The 24,227-nt window shown below is 38.2% G+C and overlaps 2 protein-coding genes across 2 annotated transcripts; one reads left to right on the top strand and one right to left on the bottom strand.

Annotated features, from left to right (window-relative positions):
• Window positions 1-198: 198 nt before the first annotated feature.
• Window positions 199-8,277, bottom strand: cUnh8orf74 (chromosome Un C8orf74 homolog; the record flags this gene model as incomplete). Its single annotated transcript, XM_079386119.1, has 4 exons — window positions 199-399; window positions 2,388-2,785; window positions 7,790-7,973; window positions 8,236-8,277. 4 exons carry the CDS (start codon window positions 8,275-8,277, stop codon window positions 199-201), a joined length of 825 nt encoding a protein of 274 aa, XP_079242245.1.
• Window positions 8,278-9,515: 1,238 nt separating this feature from the next.
• LOC306850466 (uncharacterized protein) lies at window positions 9,516-23,305 on the top strand. Its single transcript, XM_079386118.1, has 4 exons — window positions 9,516-9,773; window positions 13,779-14,442; window positions 15,464-15,641; window positions 15,921-23,305. Exons 2-4 carry the CDS (start codon window positions 13,801-13,803, stop codon window positions 22,583-22,585), a joined length of 7,485 nt encoding a protein of 2,494 aa, XP_079242244.1. The 5' UTR covers window positions 9,516-9,773; window positions 13,779-13,800; the 3' UTR covers window positions 22,586-23,305.
• Window positions 23,306-24,227: the final 922 nt, after the last annotated feature.

Below are 24,227 nucleotides of genomic sequence, written 5' to 3'. Positions count from 1 at the left end.
ATTTCCTAATTAATCACTCCATTTGGTCAACATGAGTGAACTGGTTTTGTACACTCTGAAAAATGCTGGGTTAAATACAACCCAGCGCTGGGTAAAATATGGACGAACCTAGCGATTGGTTTGTTTAGACCCAGCAATTGGGTTACAATCTTTAATTTTCACAAATATCTCAAAATAGACATTTTATACAACTGTATTTCAATTTCTCTTCTTCTTTGATCTTGTGGGGGTCGCCACACAGTTCTTTCCAGGTAAAAGCGGTTGATTTGTAAGGTGTCTTTGTACCAGTTGAGACTTCTGGCTCAACAGATCCTCTGTGAGACAGACTTCCTTCGTCAGAGACTCCATGATAATCTCTCCCTGCGACTGTAGGAAACTGCGCAGCAATTCTTCAACCTCCTACAGTAGAGAACATGAGACAAAAAATATCCTATTGTTCATTTTATTCCCTAGGAGTTTCTTTAAGCACCAAAAAGAACTTAATGAAACATTGGTATAATTAGTCACAATAAAACCCGTTTGTTTGCTTTGGCTTGTTTCATATCAAACATAGAATAGAGAGAAAACTGCTGGGTCTCTGAAGTAACAATCCCATTTATTTTCTCCACAGAGAAATTGATTTTCGGCGATAGCGTATAAACCTTTGGAGGCAGACCTACCACGAGCTTGGAGGCTGTTAAGCAATGATATATGCTTCTGTAGAGGCCACAAGTCTTAGTCCAAGTGCTATTTCAACTAGGACAAATACTTCTGGAACCAAAGCTACTGAAAAAGTGTCCGTGGCTGTTGTGCTCAGCAGGGTTAAATAACAGCGCTGCGTGTTGCTTTAATCCATCTTATCCATCCAACTGCTGACAGCCTGCATCTCCTTAAGATATTAAGTAAGAAGTGGTCGAGCTGCGAATGTCTTCAGTATGAGGATGATAACCATAAGACAATACACAACAGAAATAATCCTTTGTTGCTTGTGTCAGTATGAATTATTACAGCCTTCACATTTCACACTGTGCTACAAAATGGCAAAGTCTGCAAAATACAGTTTTTAGGTCAGTGCTGGTGGCGGTTACGCATCAGAGCCGCTCGCCAATAGCTTGCAGATTAACTTTGATGGTTTTTGAACAGGTAACAGTGTGCCAACAGCTACAGGGCAGCTTAGGATCACAATCCTGTATTATATCAGCACTGAGCAGGAAGCTACATTTCAGGTTGCTGTCCAAACAATCCACCCACTTACATTTCTTCCTTTTAATACACTTCAATGAAATTGCAAATACAATGCAAATGTATATTCTTATTATAAATCATCAGTGTGCAGTGTTTAGTAGGACAAGCATCACTATTGGGGGGCAGGCGTGGCCTAATGCTTAGAGAGTCGGACTTGTAACTCAAAGGTTGTGGGTTCGAATCTCAGGTCCGGCAGGAATTGTGAATGTCCAGCGCTTGCTCCACCCTCAATACCACGACTGAGGTGAGACCCTTGAGCAAGGCACCGACTGCTCCCCAGGTGCCACAGCATTGGCTGCCCACTGCTCCGGGGTACTATGTTCAAGCGTGTGTCTCTGTGTTTGTTCACTTCTCACTGCTGTGTGTGTGTGTACTTGTTAAATGCAGAGCACAAATTCCAAGTATTTCATGTCCTATTACCATTTACTTTTCAAAGCAATCTTTTTTCCTGTAGTATCCAATATGTGACAAACATTGAATGAATTTATAGAGTAATTTCTAGATACAAAAAAATAACAGTAGAAACCCATAAAAGCCCGTTCTAGAATTTAAAAAGGTAATTGCAACTTTTTTCTCACAATTCCAACTTTGTTTCTCATAATTCTGAGGGAAAAAAGCTAATTCCCGTGTTTTTCAGTTTATATTTCAAAATTATGACATTTTTCTTGAAATTCCAAGTTTATCACATGATTCTAAGTTTATATCTCACAATTCTGTTTTTTTCTGCCACAGAATAAAAAAATAAAAGGTAACTGGAACTTTTATCTCAGAATTCTGACTTATCTGATAGAAAGGCAATTTTGCTTGCAATTCTGACTTTATATCTCGCAATTGCAACGTTCTATGTCAAAATTCTTTTCTTTTTAGAATTGCGAGAAAAAGTCTGAATTGTGAGAAAAAAGTTGCAATAAATTATTTTAATTACTTTTTTATTTGTATTATTCCGTGGCAAAAAAAAACAGTGGTGGAAACCAGCTTCCATAGAAACCACCTAGTAATCACCCAGAACATTCAAGCAAATTTGAGTCTTTATCCACCTTATTTTTAACATAAGAGTGGGTGCGACTTCAGTGTATGAGGCTTCCGGTGTCAGTATCTTTCACAGAAAATAGCTTCCATGTTGCAAAATAAGGTGGCTACTGTAAATAACTGATATCTTGTACCTGTCTGCTCATCCGGCCTTCATATGGAAGTCTGTTTAAACTGGTCTGCAGTGTTGCCACCATCTGAGCTTCAGCCGTCTCTTTGAGTTCCTTGATTTCATCTTCTTTTCTGGACTGAGCCAAACTCAGCTCTTTGAGATCCCGCTGATGTTCCCACTCCACAGCGTCTGTTCCCTCACTGAGGGGCCGCGGGTGAGGGGGGCCTTCAATCTCAAGATCGCATCTGATGTGTTTAACACCCGTCTCACCGTTTAAAAACGCCTGATAGAGCCGCTGATGAGGAAGGTATGTTTTCACAATATAGTCCAGGAGAACCGCATGATGGGCAGTGGAGAGACGAGGCTCTATCTGTGATAAATGATCCTTGACCAGGCAAATGACCTCTGATGTCGTCAAACCTAACATGAATATTAAAAGCAGAGATTATCTCAGTTATTAGTTAGACTCGAAATGACATTAAACAGATCTTCTTAAGAGTACAGTTATTCTACAAAACAACCTCTTTTTTTCTAAGACTAAGAAGAAAATATGTAAAATATATAGCAGTCTCTATCTATCCATCCATCCATCCATCCATGCATAAAGAACTAAATCTATTTATCTATAAGAATTAAATCTATCTATCTGTCTGTCTGTCTATCTGTCTGTCTGTCTGTCAAGAACTAAATCTATCTATCTATCTATCTATCTATCTATCTATCTATCTATCTATCTATCTGTCGGTCTATCTACCCAGATAGCCACTGGACGCTGTAACGGAACAGAGCCGCAACCGCAAAACGATAGAGCCGGGTCTGGCCCGCATCCGCCTCACGGACTCGTTCCTGAGTCCAAACGCACATCGGGCCGAAGCCGTTTCTGGTCTGTTTTTAGGGGTTGTTGCGGATATGTTCCAGCGCCGATCCAGCACCGCCTGATCATCCCGTTACAGATGCGTAACGGGTGCGTGAAACGATTCCGCCTACCGGAGCTGTGCCGGATGTGTTACAATTCTGCTTAAATCACCACTGGATCGTCCTTTTGCCTTATTTTCGGCATTTTTGTCAGTTAGGGTATCATAGTAAACTATGCTACCTAGGCATAGGCCTACATTTTTCAGTCTGTGGAATGTCCACACTTCAAAAAATGCTTTTCTTACTTAGTATTTTTGTTTCCAGTCCAAATATCTAAAAATTCTTAAACCAAGAAGCATTTACTAGAGAAGTAAAATGACATAAGAAATTCTTTTTTTTTTTTTTAAAGATAAAAAGAAAGTAATTTAAGTAATTTTTGCTTAAAACAAGCACAATTATCTGCCAGTGGGGTAAGCAAAAAAATCTGAATAAGAATGGAAAACAAAAAAAATCTTATTTCAAATGGAAAACGAGATTATTTTGCTTACCCCACTCGCAGATAATTTTGCTTGTTTTAAGCAAAAGTTACTTTCTTTTTATCTTAAAACAAAACAGAATTTCTTATGTCATTGTACTTCTCTAGTAAATGCTTCTTGATTTAAGAATTTTTATATATTTGGACTGGAAACAAGACAAAAATACTAAGTAAGAAAAGCATTTTTTGCAGTGCAGAAAAACATTTTCACTACAAGGCCTTGGCTATAATAAAAAGCTTGTCTTGACTTGATGAAGGCTAGTTTCAGTATGCGTAGGCCTATAGGCTATAGCTGAAATAAATAGTTTTAATGATTAAAACGCATACTAAAACAACGTGAACAAAGTTAACAAACACAGAATTAATGACCACAAATTCATAGATTTAATTATAAAAAACAAACAAAAAAGTCATGAACAAAGTCAACAATTAACACAGAACACAGTCAACAACAAACAAAGAATTAATGGATAAAAAAAAGCACAGGCTATTAACACAACGTCAAAAAAACTAAAAAAACATGCACTTAAACAAAATCACTAGGTGGGTGCTGTTGCTGCTCCTGCTGCTGACGTGCCAGTCTCTCCTGGCGCCCTCCTCTCCTGTCCGCCGAAAGGGCAAACCACCTTATAGCATGCCTCCATATTTCAGCTTCTGCTGCAGTTGCTGTCAGTGCACATTTGCGCACTGCACCTGGAAAACAGCATTAATGATTAGGTTGAATGAGAAATTTGGATCAGTGCTAGGCCTACATGATGACATATATTGCAGATAGGCCCATCCTTCTAATTCGGCCTACTTCTATAACCAGGGTCTCTGCAGATATGAACAAGTGAAACTTAAGACTTTTATGGAAATATACGTTATATAACATGCATATCTGTAATATTTAATTTGTTTAATGTAAAAAGTAAACAATATTTCATGGCTGTCATAAATTATATTTATTACTACGATATACAGTGAACTTTTCATATCAGCAGATACTATTCCACACAAAATATCCCCATAAAAGTAAACAATTTATTCTGAAGCAATATTAATAGCATTTTACGACAGACTAATTGTAAAATAATTTTTTTTCTGCATAGATCATTTATATGAGGTGCCCAGAACAACATACTAAAAGTCCTAAGAAATCCTAGTTGAGGAAATATGTTCATTTATCATCTATTTATCAATCCGAAATATGTGCCAATAAGGCCAGGCAACAATACACCCCAATGGGGCTATTTTTTTTTCCTTTACTCCTATCAAAATGAAACTTTACACAATGAAAGTACCCATGAAAAGTATTTTTTTTTGTATTACAATTTTCTTTGAAAATTAATTGTAATATGCAAATATGGGGTGTGTTGTTGCTGGCCTTAATGGCACACATTTCGGATTGATGATAAATTAACATATTTAATAAAATACAGTTTATTATTCTCAACCAGTGTAGTCCGAGTCCTAAATGACTCTTATGAGCCGGTTCTTTTAGAGATTCTAACACACTTTTGAATCAGTACGAGCTGTTACTGAACTTTTTTCTGTTACTGAAATTATCCTGACGCTTGATTGAACCGCAATTATTACTTTAAGTTAGTCGTGTTCGACTCGAAATGAACCAAGCTGTTACTGTGGTATGTGTTAAGGCTCGTGAGACTTGAAACAGTGTTTTAACTGACTAAATGTCATGTACATAAAGACACGCATTATGAGTTATTGCACAGTGGTATGGCTATTTTATAAAAACAAAAATCAATATTCTCTGTTAAGGCCTAACCTTTTACTATCGTGTGTCAATTGATTTCGATTATTATGCGTGAGGGAGAGAGAGCAAGACAGCGCTCGTGTTGTTTGAAAACGGTGAGAGTGCGCGCGCACGCGTGGCCGGGTCTCTCTCTCTGCTCGTATTCATTCACCGATCACCGAGTCCCGAAATAAGGCTTTGGCGGGACAAACATTTTTGCTTTGGCGGCCGCGAAAAAATGCAGGAAAACTCCTGTATCAGTCGGCCTATGTAGCTAAGGTGCATGGCAATATGGAAATTTGGAAAACACATGTCGATCAATCCACAATATTAAACGACGCATTAAACAATTCACACGTCACCTTAATGTAACAGACAAATAAACATATATATGTAGATAAATGAGTCTCTTATTACTATGGAAAACCCTTCCACGTCGCTATTTGTTCCATTTAAGAGGTGAATTCGTAGTGCAGCAGTTAACGTTAAACTCCGCTTCTCTGCGTGCTCCCGCGGCCAGGGGATGCAAATCCTGGCGGGAATAAGTGCCTTGGCACGACACCCTAGCCGATAAAACATTGCTGACATTCAAATGGACTTTCATCTGTGTTTTTGCTTTAACTGTAAATGCAACAAGTGCAAACATTAAAATGCCACCAGCTAGTAAAAGCGGAGAAATGGGCATTTTACAGCTTTTTTTTAACAGCTTGCTAATAACTACGTTATGCCTGTTCGACTGCCTTGCTAACAAAGTTCACAACCAAATCCTTCTAAACAAAATATTCAAGTCAACCACTCAAAATAAGCTCAACATATGCATGATATTGACTTAATAAATTAAACTCGTCTGTTCAACGCCATGCTTTAACCAGGTTTAATTTACGTTACCGAAGCTAACTTACCTCACTGGTATACGGTAACGTATATTCGCTAAAAGCTAGTTCCTGGCCTCTTAACTAATACTTTACAAAAAAGTTTTTGGTTAACATTCATCATACGGTAAAATCATCCCCTGTTTATTATACATTGAGGCAGATTCTTACCTGTCTTTTGTCCACACGACACCGTTATGGATCCTTAACTGACAGCAGACTCAAAGGCGGCAAAGTTGTTGCTGGGCAAACTTCTTTTGCTCGGTGGTGGGGGTGGAGCTTTCTGGATGTGGTCCACATCCGGTAGCCTCTGTCAAAACAGTGTTGGCTCAAATCCGTTTTGCAGATATGGGCCAGAGCAGTTTTTAGCCCTTTTTTAAATGCAGTCGGCTCAGATATGTATCACAGATTCGGGCCACACCAGTGTAGCCTATGTGAAAACAGTATCGGCTCAGATTCATATTGCAGATCTGGACCAAATCAGTGTCAGACACAGCTAATGTCTTTCGGTTACCAATGGGAAAAGTGATCTGGGCCAGATCTGTAAAATGATATAAATACTGAACTGATGGCAGTAGAATGTTTAAGCTAAAACCTCTAACTGGCACGGATCTGGTTCACAATCAGAAAACGTCTCTAAGATAGAAACGGAGGCAAGGGGCTTAAAACGGATCCGGGCCAAATGTAATTGCTATCTGGGATATCTATCTATCTATCTATCTATCTATCTATCTATCTATCTATCTATCTATCTATCTATCTATCTATCTATCTATCTATCTGTCTGTCTGTCTGTCTGTCTGTCTGTCTGTCTGTCTATCTATCTATCTATCTATCTATCTATCTGTCGGTCTATCTATCTATCTATCTATCTATCTATCTATCTATCTATCTATCTGTCTGTCTGTCTGTCTGTCTGTCTGTCTGTCTGTCTATCTATCTATCTATCTATCTATCTATCTATCTATCTATCTATCTATCTATCTGTCTAAAAACTAAATCTATGAATTACAGTACGATCACCGAATGATGTTATTGTATATAAAACTGGCAAACAGAAAAACTGTGTTTTTGTGTTTAAATACATAAAAACAAATTGTAATGATACATTGGTATCAATAACAATACAAATTTGTGATTGGCATATAAAGGGTCAGATGTGTGACACAAACTGAGCACACAGATTTACAGTAAATGCAATAAAGATATATACTAATCTGAATTAGACATCTTAGTGATAATAAAAGTAGTTTGCGTAATATTTATTTTGGTATGAACAAGAAAAGATAAAATAACTAAAAAAAAAAATATATAGGCCTATATATATATAAATATAAAATGATGTGCGTCCCTGTGATCACGTGATAAATAAGTATTAGTAGGTCATCCTCAGAAACACAGGGTCGGACTTCGCTGAGATGACCCACCATTGAGTTTGGGCAGGAGATGTTTGCAGATGTTTGCCACCTGTCCCACCGCTGACCACGACAGTCCTCGCGTTACTGCAAACATCACATTCTCATACACAAACTCCTGATGTAAATACTGCCGTTTATCATCAAACTCCGTCCAGTCGAAACAGCCGCTCAGACGCTCGATGCCTTCATCTCTCTGAAACAACACATATCACAAGAGCTTCTAGACAACAGCGTGTTAATGCGCATTAAAGCGTAAAGCGTCAAAAAACTAAACCTTAAAGCGTCCTCACAGCTAATGATGGACCTGACGTTACTGTATCGCCGAATCTGCTGCGTGCTTCACGCTTCTATCAACAAGTGCGTGTGCAGGTGAGAGCCATTGCTTCACTATATACCTAACTGGTGTTTATTTGTGTGAGAATGCGGTAAAACAGAGGTAAAGCGCTGCGGTTTACCTTCATCCTCGATATCTCCTGTAATGTGTGTGTGGAGGCCATCACGAGACTGCTGCTGTGTTTGTTGCCAGGGAAACCCAGAGGACTTGATACAATGCATCTTGTATGTTCTATTTTACACACATCAACTTATATCTGCTGTTAACTTTAAGCATTATAGCACTGTTGTAATATTAATATTAATTCCATAATATATGGTTTCATAATACTGCACCTTTGACCCAATAAGTTCATTATTAATTCTATGGTTTCATAAAACTGCAATATTTCTCCAAGTCTCAACAATATTATGATATTAACGTTAATATTGTATTATAATATGTACATATTATTATAATAATTATTATAATATATACATGCAATACATATTATACTCTTATTAGGTATAATATTCATAATTTAACATTTCATTAATATATATGATTATACATTTACTTATATTAATCAAATATATTAAATTGCGTAATATTTAAGGATATTATTGTTCTTATTATTTGTATATTCTGTTATGATATTAACGTTAATATATACATATTATAATTATTGTATTATAACATTGTATACATACATTATACTCTTATTAGGTATAATATTTATAATTTGACACATATGAATATATTTTACTGAAATTAAATTGACACTTTATATCCCTATATATGTTAACAAAATATATGATGACTGTCATATCTTAAAATTAAGGATATTATTGTGCTTAATATTAATATTTAATTCTCTCTGTATAAGTATAGTATAAAAGTGTCTCTCTATCATTTAAATTAATGATGATAATAATAATAATGTTATTTTATTTTAATAATAAAGTAGATTTCCAACACTATTTTATTAATGTGTATTATTTTTATTAATATTTGATTATATATAATCTTAATAATGAATAATAATTATTGTAATTAATCATAATATTATTTGATATGTTAAGAACGATATTTGGTTTGATTATAATATGAAGAATTGCGTAAATTGCATTCTATATTTGCCCCCATAATAATAGTTTCATAATAATATTAGATCTGGTTTCACAATATTAAGAAAAAAGACTAACATAACGTAGGTCTACATACGCAGGATACATTTTTGTTGGTCAGAACTGGCAAGTAGTTTTCTTTTTCTGATTTTTTTATGCCTAAATCAAGTACAACAGGAGATCTAAGAGTTAATTCGGTCTGGCACAGATGGTCACGCAGTATAATCCTCTTTTAGAGGAGTCCCACTTCTCCTCCTCCTCCTCCTCTCTGGATGAAGGTCTGCCTGTGATAATTAGCCTAATGGAATGAATGAGTGTGGATAGACAATATGCAGCTGTGGCTCATCGTCGTGGGTGGAAAGTGACATTCCTCACAGGAGGCACCGCCATGATTTCAAACGCTGTGCCTGTTTCGTCCGGAGGAAGCAGCGCTGCTTATTGTGAGAAAACCTGTTGGATTCTCTAGCTGGATTACATCAGAAATATTGTCAAAATTTGGAGGTTTGGTGTTGGAGGATTTGGCAGCCGAGGAGAATGAATCTGTGCCTGCAGGGTAAGCCGGTGTGTGGAATTAGGACAGAGCATCAAGATAAAAAAAGGCCCATTTTTCAATTGATTTTAGTGGAATATGCAGTCTGTGCATTGGTGAAGTAAGAGATCAAAGCTAAAATGAACGAATGTGAATATAGATTTCAGACTAAAGTATGTATTTGTGTGAGAGCTGTCAATGCAACGGTTTTCTTTATGAAATAGCCTAGTTATTGTTGAGTACTGGCGGATGAAGTGATGAATTGCTTTGAATATCAAACATAGCAGTGGTTACAAATCATGTGAGTGTTGTTGTCTTGTCTCTAGCGTTTTAAAGCGTTTCTTGATGTTTTCTTATTATACAGTTCCCATTTCAGACTTTCACACCTCACTTGAAAAAAAAAAAAACAGATTTGTTTTTTTCTGTTCGACAGTGACTTATAGCAGCTCTGAGTAATATGAGTGCTGTTAAGTAAGCATTAATGAACTTATTATTATTGGCAGCATTATGGAAATCACACTGTTTTTAAGTGCTTTGCTAATTATAATTTTTTTCATATTTTCAAACAACGCTGAACTATTTAAGCTTTTTTCTACCATTGATAATAATAATAATAATAACAACGACAATAATAATAATAATAGTAATAATTATAATCTTTCAATTCAGACTTTTTTCTTAGAATTTGCGTTTATATTGCAATTCTGATTTTGTCTCACAATTCAGTTTTTTCTTAGAACGCCGAGTTTATATATAATTCTGAGTTTATATTTTGCCATTTTTTGTTTATATTTCGCAATTCAGACTTTTTTCTTAGAATTTCAACTTTGTCGCAATTCTGATTTTGAGTTTATCTCATTTCTTTTTTCTCAGAATCACGAGCCATTCTAAATTTATATCTCAAATTTCAGACTTTTTTCTTGAAATAGCAACTTTATATCTCACAATTCTGAATTTATCTCGCAGTTCAGTCTTTTTCTTGAAATAGCAACTTTATATCTCACAATTCTGAATTTAGGCTATATCACAATTCAGACTATTTTCTTAGAATTGCGAGTTTATTCCTCACAATTCTGAGTTTGTTTTGCAACTCTCACAATTCAGACTTTTTAATTAAAACTGTGACTTTATATCATGCAATTATGAGTTTCTCGTAATTCACGTTTTTCTTAGAATTGCAACTTTATATCTCACAATTCTGACTTTTCTTAGAATTGCGACTTTATATTCCCCATTTTTGAGTTATATCTCATACTTCTGAGATAAAAATTCAAAACTGTAGGATATAATCTTGATAAAAGTTGGAATTATTAGAGAAAAAGTCAATAAATTTTATTTTTTGTATTCTGTGGCTGACACAGGCTTCCATACTGAACAGATGTATATTTGTATTTCAGAGCTGGTAAAGCTGTTGCGAGTCTCCTACATCTTCTCACACGTATCCCATGAGTCTCAAACAATCTTCCCTCGGTCTCAGTGATCTGACAGTGTTGTGTTGCAGGTTTCTCCCAGTGGGCTGCCAAGTTCTCAGTTACTAATTGTGGAAATCATGTGTAGCACTTTCAACTGTTAATTTAGCCTTTAGAGATTTATAATTACTGTCAAATATATGTACACCTCTCAGAGGTGTTTAGTAACTAATTAGCTCTAATTAAATGTGGTTTGTGCTTGGTGTGCCATTAAAAGACTCGGAATTAAACATAGAACCTACAAACATCCGTATTAATGTTCCTTCAGCTAGTAGTTAATAGTGGGTCAGTTAAGAGTACAGAGGATGTGCCGTCTTTTCCTGAGATTACAGTAAGCCTGTGCTTTGGCAGTGCTAGAGCGAGCAACAGTCAGTGTTATCATAATTAAATTTACTAGCAATTACTAAATGAAATTGTTTCTCCACCAATTTTTTCAGTGTACATATAAGAAAATGCATGAAATTCTCGCTTGTTTCGATTGTAAAGTACTGTAAGGTAACAGTATGGCACTGCAGGATTCAGAGAGAATAAGCAGCCATTCACTGAAGGCTCTATTCGCGTTCACTTTCATCTCAAGGTGCCCTTAGAAACTGCATATAAATCAATACGAATGAAGTACCAGGCAGATATTCACAGAGGGAAGGTTCACAGAAAATATTCACTATTAAATCTATTTTTCTATGAATAGTTCATATCTTCTAATGTTGAAATGACAGAAGTTATGACACGTCTGAGTGAATTTCAAAGAGCATGCCATGAAATCATATCGGAATTATATTTCACCCCCAAAAATAATGGAAAAATATAATAATATTTATTGTAATATGGCTATGTAATTGTTTTATAATGATTAAATTACATCACATTTACACTTTACATGACTATAGTGTATGTATGTGGATAAAGTTATATAAAGATAAAGACATATGATATATCCAACTTTATATAAAGAGCTAAGTTACAATATAGTTACATTTTGAGATGATAGGCCACAAACACTCAAGCAGTTGAGATTTGCTATAGCATTTATATGAGACTACAGTATACTATATGAGGACCCACAGCACGTTGCCTCATATCAGCAGATAGAAGCATTCGAGAACTGGAGTGAATTTGACAGCAAGTGTATTTTCAATCTGTGTGTTTGGTGCATCATTGTTTCAATGACATGTTTGTAGAATATACACAAACCAGCCTGTCATCAGGGGTCAGAAAGCAGACGTCTCGTAGCTCTGCGCAGCTCTGTTTATGCAATCCTGGTGTCGCTGTCATGTGTCTAACGCTCCCATAGAGTTCAGTAAAATCTCAAGATGATTAAAGAAGCTTTTCGTTCTATCCTTAGCCGCCAAAGGCCCTGATTAGTGGCCAGATAGTTTGTGGGAAGGCTTGTGAACTTGCGTCCCTGTAGCATTTGTGTGCTTGGATTCTGCCTGGAACATTGCTCTGTATAGTCAGATTTAAAAAAACAATTTTTTAGCATGATCATGTATTCTGTAAACGTAAGTATGTTGTTTATATTGTACATATTTTAGATACTGTTGTTTTATATTGAGCTGAGATACTGCTGAAATAATGCTAATTGCGATTGTAAAACCAAAATTGTTTTATTCATGAAGCAAATTGTTCAGTGAAGGCATGCTTGATGCAGTATATCATAGCTTTTGAGGTCAAATAATTTTTTTTTATTTTAAACAAATAGAATTAGAACATGTCAAGATACTCTGTCATTTTATTTAGTCTGGACTGTGATGAATTGATTTTGTGCATTTTGTTTTTAAATTCAACTACTTTATTTTTCAAAATCTCATTATAAGAAAAATTACTTTAGTCTCAATTTAATATACATAAAATGATTTTGTGCAAACTTTGCTCAGAGATCATGCTCTTGAACTTCTTTAAATGTTAGATTAAAGTGCCTATTAAGGACTAAGAACTAAATGCAATTTAAACTAGTCTGTAACTGTTTCCCGAAGAGCATGAGATTAACCTCTGCACTGCGGCCTACTGTAGTTTTGTAGTTGCTTACGCTTTTATGATTGGTATGATTGCAGTTTTCATCACAAGATCTGTGTTTTCTGTAATACCATGGTGGTCACTGTATGAATATGCCAATCATACAGTACCATGGTACTCCCATCAGTAAGGATGAACTTCAGAGACATTCATAACATACAGTAAATGTTGTATGTATATGTTTTTCCACCTCTGGTTAAATCTAATTAAATAGTGATATTTTAGCAACTATATCTTTGATTGCGAGTTTGAAGATTTAATACCTGTCTTAGCTTGAGTTACCTGACATGTTTGAGGCCTAATCTGGGTGTTCTGTTCCTAGGAAAAAAATATTTTTCAGTTTTGCTCGTTCATAACACAAGAGGCTTGGAGATCTCAATTATGTTTCATTCATTCACTCTGTCAGAATTAGCAGAAAAAAAATTAAAACAACTGTGAAACTCTATGAAATGAATATGGATGGCAGATGATTTGATCTTAGGAGAGTTTGATGAGTTTTGATTATAGTTATTTAGTGTCATTCACATTTCCAAACTTCCCTCCGCAGCTTGAATTGATGTGGAGGAGAGATGCAGTGGACGACTCAAGGCTCCTTCGATGCCAGTACCCATTTTCAGAATGAACCTTATCAGTTTCCTCATCCTCCAACGTCGTCCTTTGGCTCCAGCGTGACTGCGGCCAACCCAACCAAGAGAATTACCTTCTACAGGAGTGGCGACGCTCAGTTCAAAGGCGTCAAGATGGCCATCCATAAGCGCAGCTTCAGATGCTTTGATGCCTTATTGGATGACCTTTCCCAAAAGGTTCCTCTACCTTTTGGTGTGCGTACAATCACGACCCCCAGGGGGACCCACAGCATTAAACATTTAGAGCAGTTAGAGGATGGAGGCTGTTACCTGTGCTCTGACCGCCGCTATGTTAAGCCAATCAACATGGAAGCTGCAGGGAAGAGGCCGGCGGTCTGGCACCATCACAGTCACCCGCATAACCCTCGCCGCAAGCCCTCCCGACCCGAAGAGCCCGCCTCGGGACATCAGCACCACCATCGGCACCCCAAAAGGATTGTTCTGGTAAAAAACAATGACCCTACTGTTAGGCGATCCATCATTCTGAGCAGACGAACCGCTCGGAGTCTTCGCGTCTTCATGGATGAGATTTCAGAACTCATGCAGTGTCATGTCAAGAAACTCTACACCCTGGAGGGACGTAAGGTCAGGGAGGATTTCATTTCTTCAACCATTCTTTAATTAGCTGGGTCAGGTATTTCAGGAGGCAGGTGTCAGTTCAGGACAGAGCTGAAGGCCCTGGGAAAGTAGTTGTGCTACAGTAGCTACTAATCTAATATGTATCTTAAAGGGATGGTTCGCCCCCAAAATAAAACCTTAATTCATCCTCATATTATTCCCAACACACATGATTTTCCTTCTGGAAAACACAAAAGGAGAAAATAAAATATGGACCAAAAAGCACCATAAAAATAATCCATATGATTTGTATGTTAGTGTTCTGAGGAACCGAGTAAACTTATTTACTCAAATATACTTGCCCTGCACCATTGCTGTAAAATCTCCCCCTTGCATGTCAATTTTCAGGTTTTGTGAACAACAACACCAACTACCAATGATTGTTGCGTATCTCATAACCAGATGTTCGAACACTATTGGGCAAGATTTTTGGTGAATAACAAATATTTGTTATTTTTTTGTTCATTTTGAAATTTGACAGCATGCATTGCCTTCTTAGTATGGAAAAGAGTATTCTGCTGAATATCTCATTTTGTGGTCCATGTAAGTCATTTGAAGAAAATATGAAGAGGATGAGTACATGATGCCTGAATTCTCATTACTGGTTGAACTATTTCTATACTATAACTATACTATGCAGAATCTGTATTTTGTGTTTAATTCGTGGATTCACACATTTAAGGTTAATTCAGGATAATTGAGCCATTTTTATTCTGTTATCTCAATGGTAAAAGGTGGCCCAATTTAGCTGAATTTGCCCTGCATAAATGCAGCTGTTGTCATTGATGCAAACCATTATTTTTGAATTTTGATGATTTTTGGATGATTGCAACTGTTAACCATATTAAAACTCAATTATGAGGTTGCATTTCAGTCAGTTTGTTAACAGATAGCTGTCTGTGTACACAGTGATAGTAAGTATTTATCTTTGAGTGCTTTTGACATGTTATTTGACTTTTGTCTTATGTTTATTCACTGCTCTCCATAGATTGACAATATTCAGAGTCTGATGCAGTGTCCTAGTGTGCTGGTCTGTGTGGGTCGAGAGCCCTTCAGGCCGCTGCTCATGGAAAGCTTGAAGAAGCTCTCAGACGAAAAGCTTCCAGGAATGGGCACAAGGTCTCACTCCAGTATCTGCAGTGAAGGCCATGAAAGCAAAAAGAATGGTAAATATTTTATTTTATTGTGTACACACTTCAAGTTAACTACCGTTTACATTCATTTGTTTTAGGTGAGTCATTATAGTGATTAACTAACCCAACCCACGTGTCTCTAATAATAGACTGAAGATGAAACAACCATTTACCACCAACTCAAATGCAGTTAATTTATTCTAGGGGTTGGTGAATCAAGAGCCTCTCTTAAATTTGTTGTTTGCATGTTGAAAATGTGTTATTATCTTTGATGTAATTATATATCTTGTTTTTATGATTTTGTTTTAACAGTTAACTTTGGCCTGGAGACAAAGAAAAGCATTATCCATCCACGATCAGACTCCAGTAATAGATCTACAAGATTCTCTCTTTCTTCAGAAAAGTCCTATCAAAATGGATTATGCATGACACCAGGACAGTCCGGTTGTGTCAGCAACTGTCCTTATGTTAAAGAAGTTGCAGTGAACGATGACATTGAGAAAAGAGTGCTTGTTAACAAAGACGGCAGCCTTTCTGTGGAGATGAAGGTTCGCTTTCGGCTGTTCAACGATGAGACTCTTCAGTGGTCCACCGAGATCAAGAAGTCATCAGTGAAAGTGAACGACTCTGGCTCTGGGAAAGATGCAGATTATCTTCAAGCTAAAGCTGAGTTTTCAGATCCAGACTCCATATCTGCATCAGAGACTGATGAAGCCTTTGCAACAAAGCTGCATCAGAAGCATATCGAGGAAACGCTTTGTCAAAACTGTTGCAATCACTGCCAAGAGTACGACATCTGGAAAAACCCCATGCACAAAGAACCGGGGGCCTGTAAATCACCTAGTTCCAGTGCATCGTCTCACAAAGTTGTACACAAAAAGTCATCGGTGGATAGTACATGCACAAATTCTCGTTCCAGCGGTGAATACACTGAGCATGTGGTGGAAAAGGCCTCATGCTTTCAGCAGACAATACAGGAAGGAGACACTAGAGTAGAATACTGTGCGATAAGCCGTTGCTGCAATCGAAGTGAAGTATCATCTGTTGGCGTCACGTCAAAGAGCAAGAAATCTTGTGAGAATGACTGTGAGAGTCATGCTAAAACTAAATATTCTCACATGGAACCTAAAATCTCTCCTACTCCACATTGTGAGGTCATTAAGGTTATGGAAGAGCGTCCGGTGTCTGCAGGCAGCAACTCGTCCAAAGTGCTCGAGTCTTTGAAGGAAGATCAGGATGATGATTATGATGATCTGCCTCCAAGCGTCTCAAGAGCATCACACTGGTCTCAGAGTGACCATCTTGAGAGTGATGCTCAACCCAAATGTGTTCATTGTTGTGGCTACCAGTCTTCACCAACATCTTATTTGTCCCCCAGACCTCCAAGTAAAGAATCAAGCAGTGCTGTTCACTCACTTAAGCTCAAAAAGTATAAAACCACTTTTGCAGCACCAGCAGAGCCAGATGAGCTGAGTACGACATCTCAGATTTCAAAAGTGTCCTCCAGATCACATCCTTGTCAGTGTGGAGCCATAACCCCAAGTTCAGTTGCAAACAGATCTTTAAGTGCCACATCAGGTGTGTCGAAACGATCTGGCAAGTCTGGTGTATGTTCATGCTGTGGTGAGCATAAAAGATTCAATGGGAATCCAGAGGGGAGCGAAGCAGAGAAAGCTGATTCCATAGTGTCAAAGTCGAACAAATCTGCTGCATCCACTTCAAATGCTCATGAAAACTGTGAACCAGTTAATAATATGTCAGAAGCGGAAGGCACTCGGGAACGCTCTGAGTCTGCACTGTCTAAAAATTCAAATGCCTCTTCTACTTCAAAAATCTCGAAAAAATCCAACTGCTCTGCACATGAAATGTGTTCTGTTGGGAAATCATCAAAATCTGAACATAATGAAGCAGAAAGTGTTGAAGAAAGAACCAAAAGTGCCACACCAGCAAAGTCAGTCGGGTCAGACTGCATTGTTTCAGAGAGAGAGCCCACACCAGCTTTGGAAATGGATAAAGCTGAAGAAAAAAGCCAAGAAAGAGCTGTCAGCCCAATGTCAGCCCGTTCAAATTTATCAGCTGCATCGAGGACATCCCACAAATCAAAGTCTCACCATTCAGGGAATGCTAAAACGCCTAGATCTTGTAGTCCAAATGATTTAGTGGAAGTGCCATCAAACGTATTTAATTCTCAGGGTGATATATCAGAATGTGCTGCTACTCAGAGTCATACTACAACAGATAATCATTGTGGACAAGATACAGAGTTTCCTCAAGAAGTGAGATCAGCTAGTGCCATGTCTAATAAATCAAACCGATCTTCTGAACATCCGTCACATGCATCAGAGCAAACAACTAAGTCTGTCAAATCTTGTTGCGACTTACAAGAAAAGGCCACTCAAAATGCCAGCGGTCCTGATGTTCAGTGTGAGCCGGAAACTGAGGTAATCACCAAAGAAAGACTATGCAGTCCACTGTCCAACTGCTCCAAAATATCTGTGAAGTCACATGCATCCTCAAAGAATTCACACGCAGAGTCTGAATCTAAGGAAAGAGTTCCTAGTGCAATGTCTGTTAAAACAAACACATCTAAAGGATCTTGTAGGTGCCGCAAATCAAACCACAATGTTCCAAAAACCACAGTTACCTCAGAAACAAATGATACAGCACCTAATGAATGTGCAACTCCAGAAAGTGAGTCAAATAGAGTGATCAGTGCAATGTCTCAGACCTCAGAAAAGTCTAATGCCTGCTCTGAAAGATCTGTCAAATCCACGGCAAAGAGCTTTGTATCTCAGGAAGTGGAAAATGGCAAAGACATGATACAGAATGCCTTAAATGTGACCTCTCCATTGCCTAGGTCAAAGAGGTCCCCATCTCCTAGGTCAAAGAGGTCTCCATCTCCTAGATCAACCTACAACACTGAAATTAAGAAAACCGAGAGAAGAGCTCCAAGTGGGATGTCAGTAAGCTCTAATGTATCCTCACAATCCCAAAGATCCAGTAAATGTCATTGTCTCAACTCCTCAAGTGCTAATTTGAGAGAGACAAAGACTAAGATGCTAAAAGCGGATGCCAAAGATGAATCTGAGAACTTGTCAGGAAAATCAAAACTGTCAACTAAATCTCTTATAAATAACATTAAGTCTGCAGGCAACCAGTTTGATGAACCTCTAAGTCCTACATCAACAGCATCCGTTTCTCTTGGACTTGGAGAAGAGCACAAGGGTGATGACTTTGATGAACGATCAACCAGTGGCATGTCAGCCACCGCAGAGGAAGCTGGACACAAGTTAGAGACCGTAAATGGAGTGGATGCAGAGGAAAGGCCAAGGACAGAAATGTCTATGAACTCTGCCATTTCAGACAAATCCAAAAGGTCCCATCACAAGAACTGTAAGACTACTATTCAAGCTCTCTCACCTGTCTCAGCTGAAAGCATCATGTCAGCAGAACCCAAGAAAAGCAAGTCGGGAAACCAGTTAAATGAAAACAATATCAGAGTACCCTCCACTTTGTCAGTGTCATCTTCACGAAGTAAGTCACCTTTGAGAGTTTCACAGGGAAGTGCTAAAAATTCAGCTATGAAAGACAGAGATTGTGAAGCTGTCAACAACACCAACCGTGCAGAAATGAATGAAACATCTTCAAAACATGACCAAAGGGAAAGAACCACTGGAAAAGCTATGCCAGAAAGTGACTGTTTAAACTCTTCAAAAACATCTGAGCATTCGGTGAAGTCCAAAAATGGGCACAGTACTAAAGAGAGTGATATATCTACATGTAAAAGATCTAAATGTTCTTCCCAGTGTTTGGAAATAAATGGGCTGAATATAAAATATAATGGAGACAATGATGGTGCCACGGTTAAGTCATTCGCATCAGACAGAAGATCTATGAAAAATGATGCATCCAGGCCAAATTCAGCAGGGATGTCTGAAATTTCTCAAAATTGTATACGTCTACCCCAAGAGATGCCAAACAAGAATAAAGCATCATTCAAGCATCCTGGTTCCTCAAGCGACAGTGTTTTATCCCGAGCACTTTCAGCAGCAGATCTGTTAAAAGAGATTGTCAGCAATGCAAGACCAGTCAGCAGAGGCTCGAAGTCAGTTGCCTCCAGCAAAAACGTTGATAAGGTAGAATATACAAGCCAAAAGAGCAGCAGGAGCAAACACAGCAAAGTTAGCATCTCATCGGAGTGCAACAACAAGGAGCTGATGGCATCATGTTTACCGAGCGCTTCCCCTACAGAAGTTGTTAATGACTGGCTTAGGAACATTCCTATTGATGGCCATGTTTATGAAATGGATATCGAACTCACTGAAGATATGACCTTGACTGAAGGTGGTGAGGACACTTCTCAAAGAGACAAAGTTGAGGCACCAGAAAGCATAATAGAGGTTGAGAAACCTCACGATGATCAAGCAGGTGAGAATCCTATTCAGCAGGAGACAAATGACATTTGTGTTGAGACAGAGTTGTGCGGCAAAAGAGCACAATTTGAAGTAAGCACAATAGATCCCAACCCCAAAGCATTAACGAAACAAGACAGTTTGCAAAAGCAACAGCATTCTTCGGGTCAGGTCATGAAGGTTTTACTTGGTCCAAAACTAGACAGATCCAGTAGTTTACCTGAGGTCTCCCCTGTGTATGGCAGAAAATTAAGCCAGTCTGCTCAAGGGCTGTTGGACTGCCTTGCGAACTTACGATTGATTGACTCAGACTCTAAAAATGAAGCGCATCATAAATATTATGAAGTCATGATGATCCTACAGTCACTCTGGCTCCAAAAGCCCTCTGAGGATGAGCAGAAAAGCCAGAACACAAAAGAACACCCCTCCGCTGAAGATGAATTTAACCCACGGTCTTCATCTGGGGTTGATGTTAGCAGCGGCTCCACCAGCTCTGTTAAAGGTAGCATGAATGGCGTATTAGAAAAAAAAGAGACCGTCCAAGGCACAATACCACCAATTGCCGAACAAGAAGGCTCACTGAAAGATAAAGATGAAGAAGATCACGTAATGTCTACAGCTCAAGCATGTTTAGATCCATCCAAAGTCCCCTCAGATCCAATATCTCCAGACATTGCAGACCGAGTCCAGGGGAGTCCAGTAAATACGCAACTGGATGATGACCAAGAAAATGGTGTATTACAAGAAGATGATGCTGAAAGCAGTGAGAATAAGAATGAATCAGATCAAACACCACAAACAACCTCTTATAAGAGCTCTGGAAATGAGAGTAATACTATGAAATCTCAAGAAAATACAAGCTCGGGAAGTCCACCATCTGTTCAGAGAGCTCCACTTACTAAAAGAGTTTCACAAGACCCAGATCCCGTTTGGGTGCTGAGCTTATTAACAAAGCTAGAAAAGCAGTTCATGTTACATTACGCAGATGCCATGGCGGAGTTCAAAGTGAGGTGGGATTTGGATGGCAATGAGATGCTCGATAAGATGATAAGCGAGCTGAAAGAGGAAGTACACAAACGGATTCAATCAAGTATTAAACAAGAACTGCAAAAAATCCAAAGCCGGGCTGGCAGGGGTCCGAGACCTCCAGGAAATACTCTACCGAGAGAGTCTACGGTCCAGACTGAGCAGCGACGCAGGCGTCTTCGAGTCATGCGCAATCGGTCCATCTTGTCAAGGAGTGACGAAAATTACACTGCATCAGGAACCGAATACAGCGATCAGCGCAGTGACGATGAGTACTGCCCATGTGATGCATGCATGAAAAAGAAGTTGGCATCCAGAGCGGTCCAGCGAGCTCAGGCTTTGAGTTTGGCTCCAGTTATGATGGAATTTGATCTGCGGAAAATTTTGCAAATGAAAAAGGATCCAGCCCAACCTGCAGAACCAAAAGCGGAAGAACAACTCTCAACCAACTTGACTTGTGCGGTTGAGAAAGAAGAGAACAACTTAGAAGTGGTTCGTGAAGAGGTAGAGGAAGCGAATTACAATACCAGAGACCATAAATTTAAGATGGCAGATCAAGAGCCAGACAGTGTTGTCAATACAGTAGATGAAGGCGAAAATGCAGAAAACATCAAAGATGTGTCTGTAGACTCGGAGACAAGAGATCCAAATGAAGAAGAAGCAAATGACAAAAGAGATTCTGGTGAAGAACAGGTGGAGAATGAAGAAGGTGAGGATGTAAAAGAAGAAATGGTGGTAAATGGTAAGACAGATGCTGAGGAGGAAGAGGAAGTAGAGATTGTTGAGGATGAGAATGAAAATGATACAGAAGAGGACTGTGAGAAGAAAGACTGTCCCAAGGGAGAAAATAGCAATACGGCTGTGGAGGAGCAAAAAGAGGATGAGATGACAGAAACTGGTGAGGAAATCGAATCGGATGACAGGGAAGCAGAAACTGAGACTGCGAAAACAAGTACTGAAGACAAGTCTGTAGAAGATGGCGAATCTATGTCAAACAAAGACGATACACCTACTGAAGGTGAAAAGTCAGATGAAACTCCAAATGACGAGTCCACCAGTGAGAAGAATACTGATGGGAACCAAGATGGATCTGCAGAGGATGATGCCAATGAAGATGGGACATCAGACAAAGGACAGGATGAGGACCGGCCTGAAGAAAACTCCAAGGCAAATATCGAGGCGGAGGTCAAAGGAGACACAGAAAATGAAATGAAGAAATATAGCTCAATTGAGGAAAAATCTGTTGAAACTGTTGTTGATGACTATGAGAGCTCACTAGCGAAACAGGTAACGAGAACGTCAGTGGAGTGTCAACCAGGATCTGTTGAGAACTGCATGAATCAGACAGCTAAACTGAAAGACCTTCAGAGTTTCATGGAGAGTGTTGAAAGTCAAGGAGACAGCATGATTGTGATTACTAAACAACCACCGTACAAAGAGCTACATGGAAACCAAAAAGGCATGTGCAATGGCTTGACTGAATGGCAAGTGTCTCCTAAAATAAACAGCAGGGCCAGTAAACAAAAGAAAGGACAATGATGTTATGGCGAACAATGAGAAATTTGATATTCTCTCATATAAAGCACTTTATTACAAATGTTACTTTAGGTGGGACTTGGATATTGATAATGTGAGATGATTAATCTTACTTCAAAGACATCTAAAGAGCTAAATAGAAACTTTTAAGAGATTTCAAAACTGTATATTGTACAATTTTGTATATTTCTATGTAGTCAAGGTATTATTTTGAGTCTGTTAAAACTTTAATCAACAAATATTTTACTCATGGATTCCTATACTCCGTGAAATACTGTATATACTCACAGTCACGCACTCATGTACATTTTATTGATAAACACTGAATTCTCAGGGTTCTGAATGTTACAAGTATTATAATATACATGCATTGTTTGCCCAAAACTTAACCAAGATTAGCATTGCATTACTTCTAGTTTATATGGTAAATGGCACAATTATATTTCTAAATATATGATTGCAGATATGATGTAAGAAAGAGGTATTGCTCAGTTTAGCAGCAAATTTTTGCCATGACTGTATATTTCAAAATGACTCACTTAACTATGTTTTATTCATTTCTGAAGTTGCAAGATTTTCTGATGCTGCTAAGTGGTGCTTGATGCCACATTTTACATCATAAAAGATCTCTGTGTGCGTGGTATTTAAACCATCCTTGATGCGGGTTTGTTGTATGTTGCTATTGTACTGTAACATTTACAGTAATAAATGCTCAACTCTGACAGTGTCACTTGTTGTTTTCATAACAGGTGAGCACATATTTAGCATTAGAAGATTGTTGTTTCAGGTATCTGACTATATAAACAATGTCAACAATAACCTCAGAAAGTTTCTCTTTGTATTGTTGCTCTGTCATGGCATTTTAAACCTGAAAGAGTTGTGGCATATTTTTGGATGCAGTGCTTTGTGTGGCTAAAATAGTTTGCATCTATGTATTTGTATACAGACTTTCAGATTTTTGCTGATAATTTACAAGTGCACTTTGCACAGGTAAGCACCACTAACTTTGTTTTTCCTCCTTCCATATTATAGTGCTCTTTGTTAAACATGTTTTTTGTTATTTGTCCTTCATGTATTCAGTGATATAATCACGAACACACTTAAGCATGAATAATTGCAGCAGAGTTTGAGTCCAGCAGCTTGAATAGTTCTTGCGTCATTCTAATCTCATTGCCTTTGCATTGGGAGTATCTTTAGCAGGGTGAGAGGATTGAGGTTGACTTGCATCAGTCATTAATCTAGTACAGCTATTAGTCAATGGTGTGTTGTTCAGCAGGGTGCATAGATGGTCACACAAGCCTGGACTTTACAGCATATGTACAGAAAATCATTAATTTCACATAGCCTATGCTAGTTTGAATAAAATTGTGTTGATCTCTTTTACTTCCAATGTAACTCCCCCCTTGTGCTGTGCTTTTGAAACCACGGGCCGGAGAAGGAGATGGTCCTCACTGCAGAACACAAGATCCAGATCCAACTCCTCCCACCTTACATATACCTAAACCTACCCGTCTCCACCCCCTAGATGTGGATCCAGCCCCGCCCCCTGGATCTTTGTTCTGCAGCGAGGGGCTACTGCAGAGATCATTCTTGCAGTTTACTACCTAATAAAAGTTTGAAATAATTAAGATTTCTTAGAATTAGT

The sequence above is a fragment of the Barbus barbus genome, assembly GCF_936440315.1.
Source record: "Barbus barbus genome assembly, chromosome: 30".
Taxonomy (NCBI): Eukaryota; Metazoa; Chordata; class Actinopteri; order Cypriniformes; family Cyprinidae; genus Barbus; species Barbus barbus.
Note: the sequence above shows the minus strand (reverse complement) of the source record. Positions and strands in the feature narration are given on the sequence as shown.

Bases quoted from the DNA above. Each gene is read 5' to 3' on its own strand.
- LOC306850466 (XM_079386118.1), top strand. From the start codon at position 13,801: ATGCAGTGGACGACTCAAGGCTCCTTCGATGCCAGTACCCATTTTCAG. The intron at 14,443-15,463 runs GTCAGGGAGGAT...TGCTCTCCATAG, and splicing joins ACACCCTGGAGGGACGTAAG to ATTGACAATATTCAGAGTCT. The intron at 15,642-15,920 runs GTAAATATTTTA...TTGTTTTAACAG, and splicing joins CCATGAAAGCAAAAAGAATG to TTAACTTTGGCCTGGAGACA.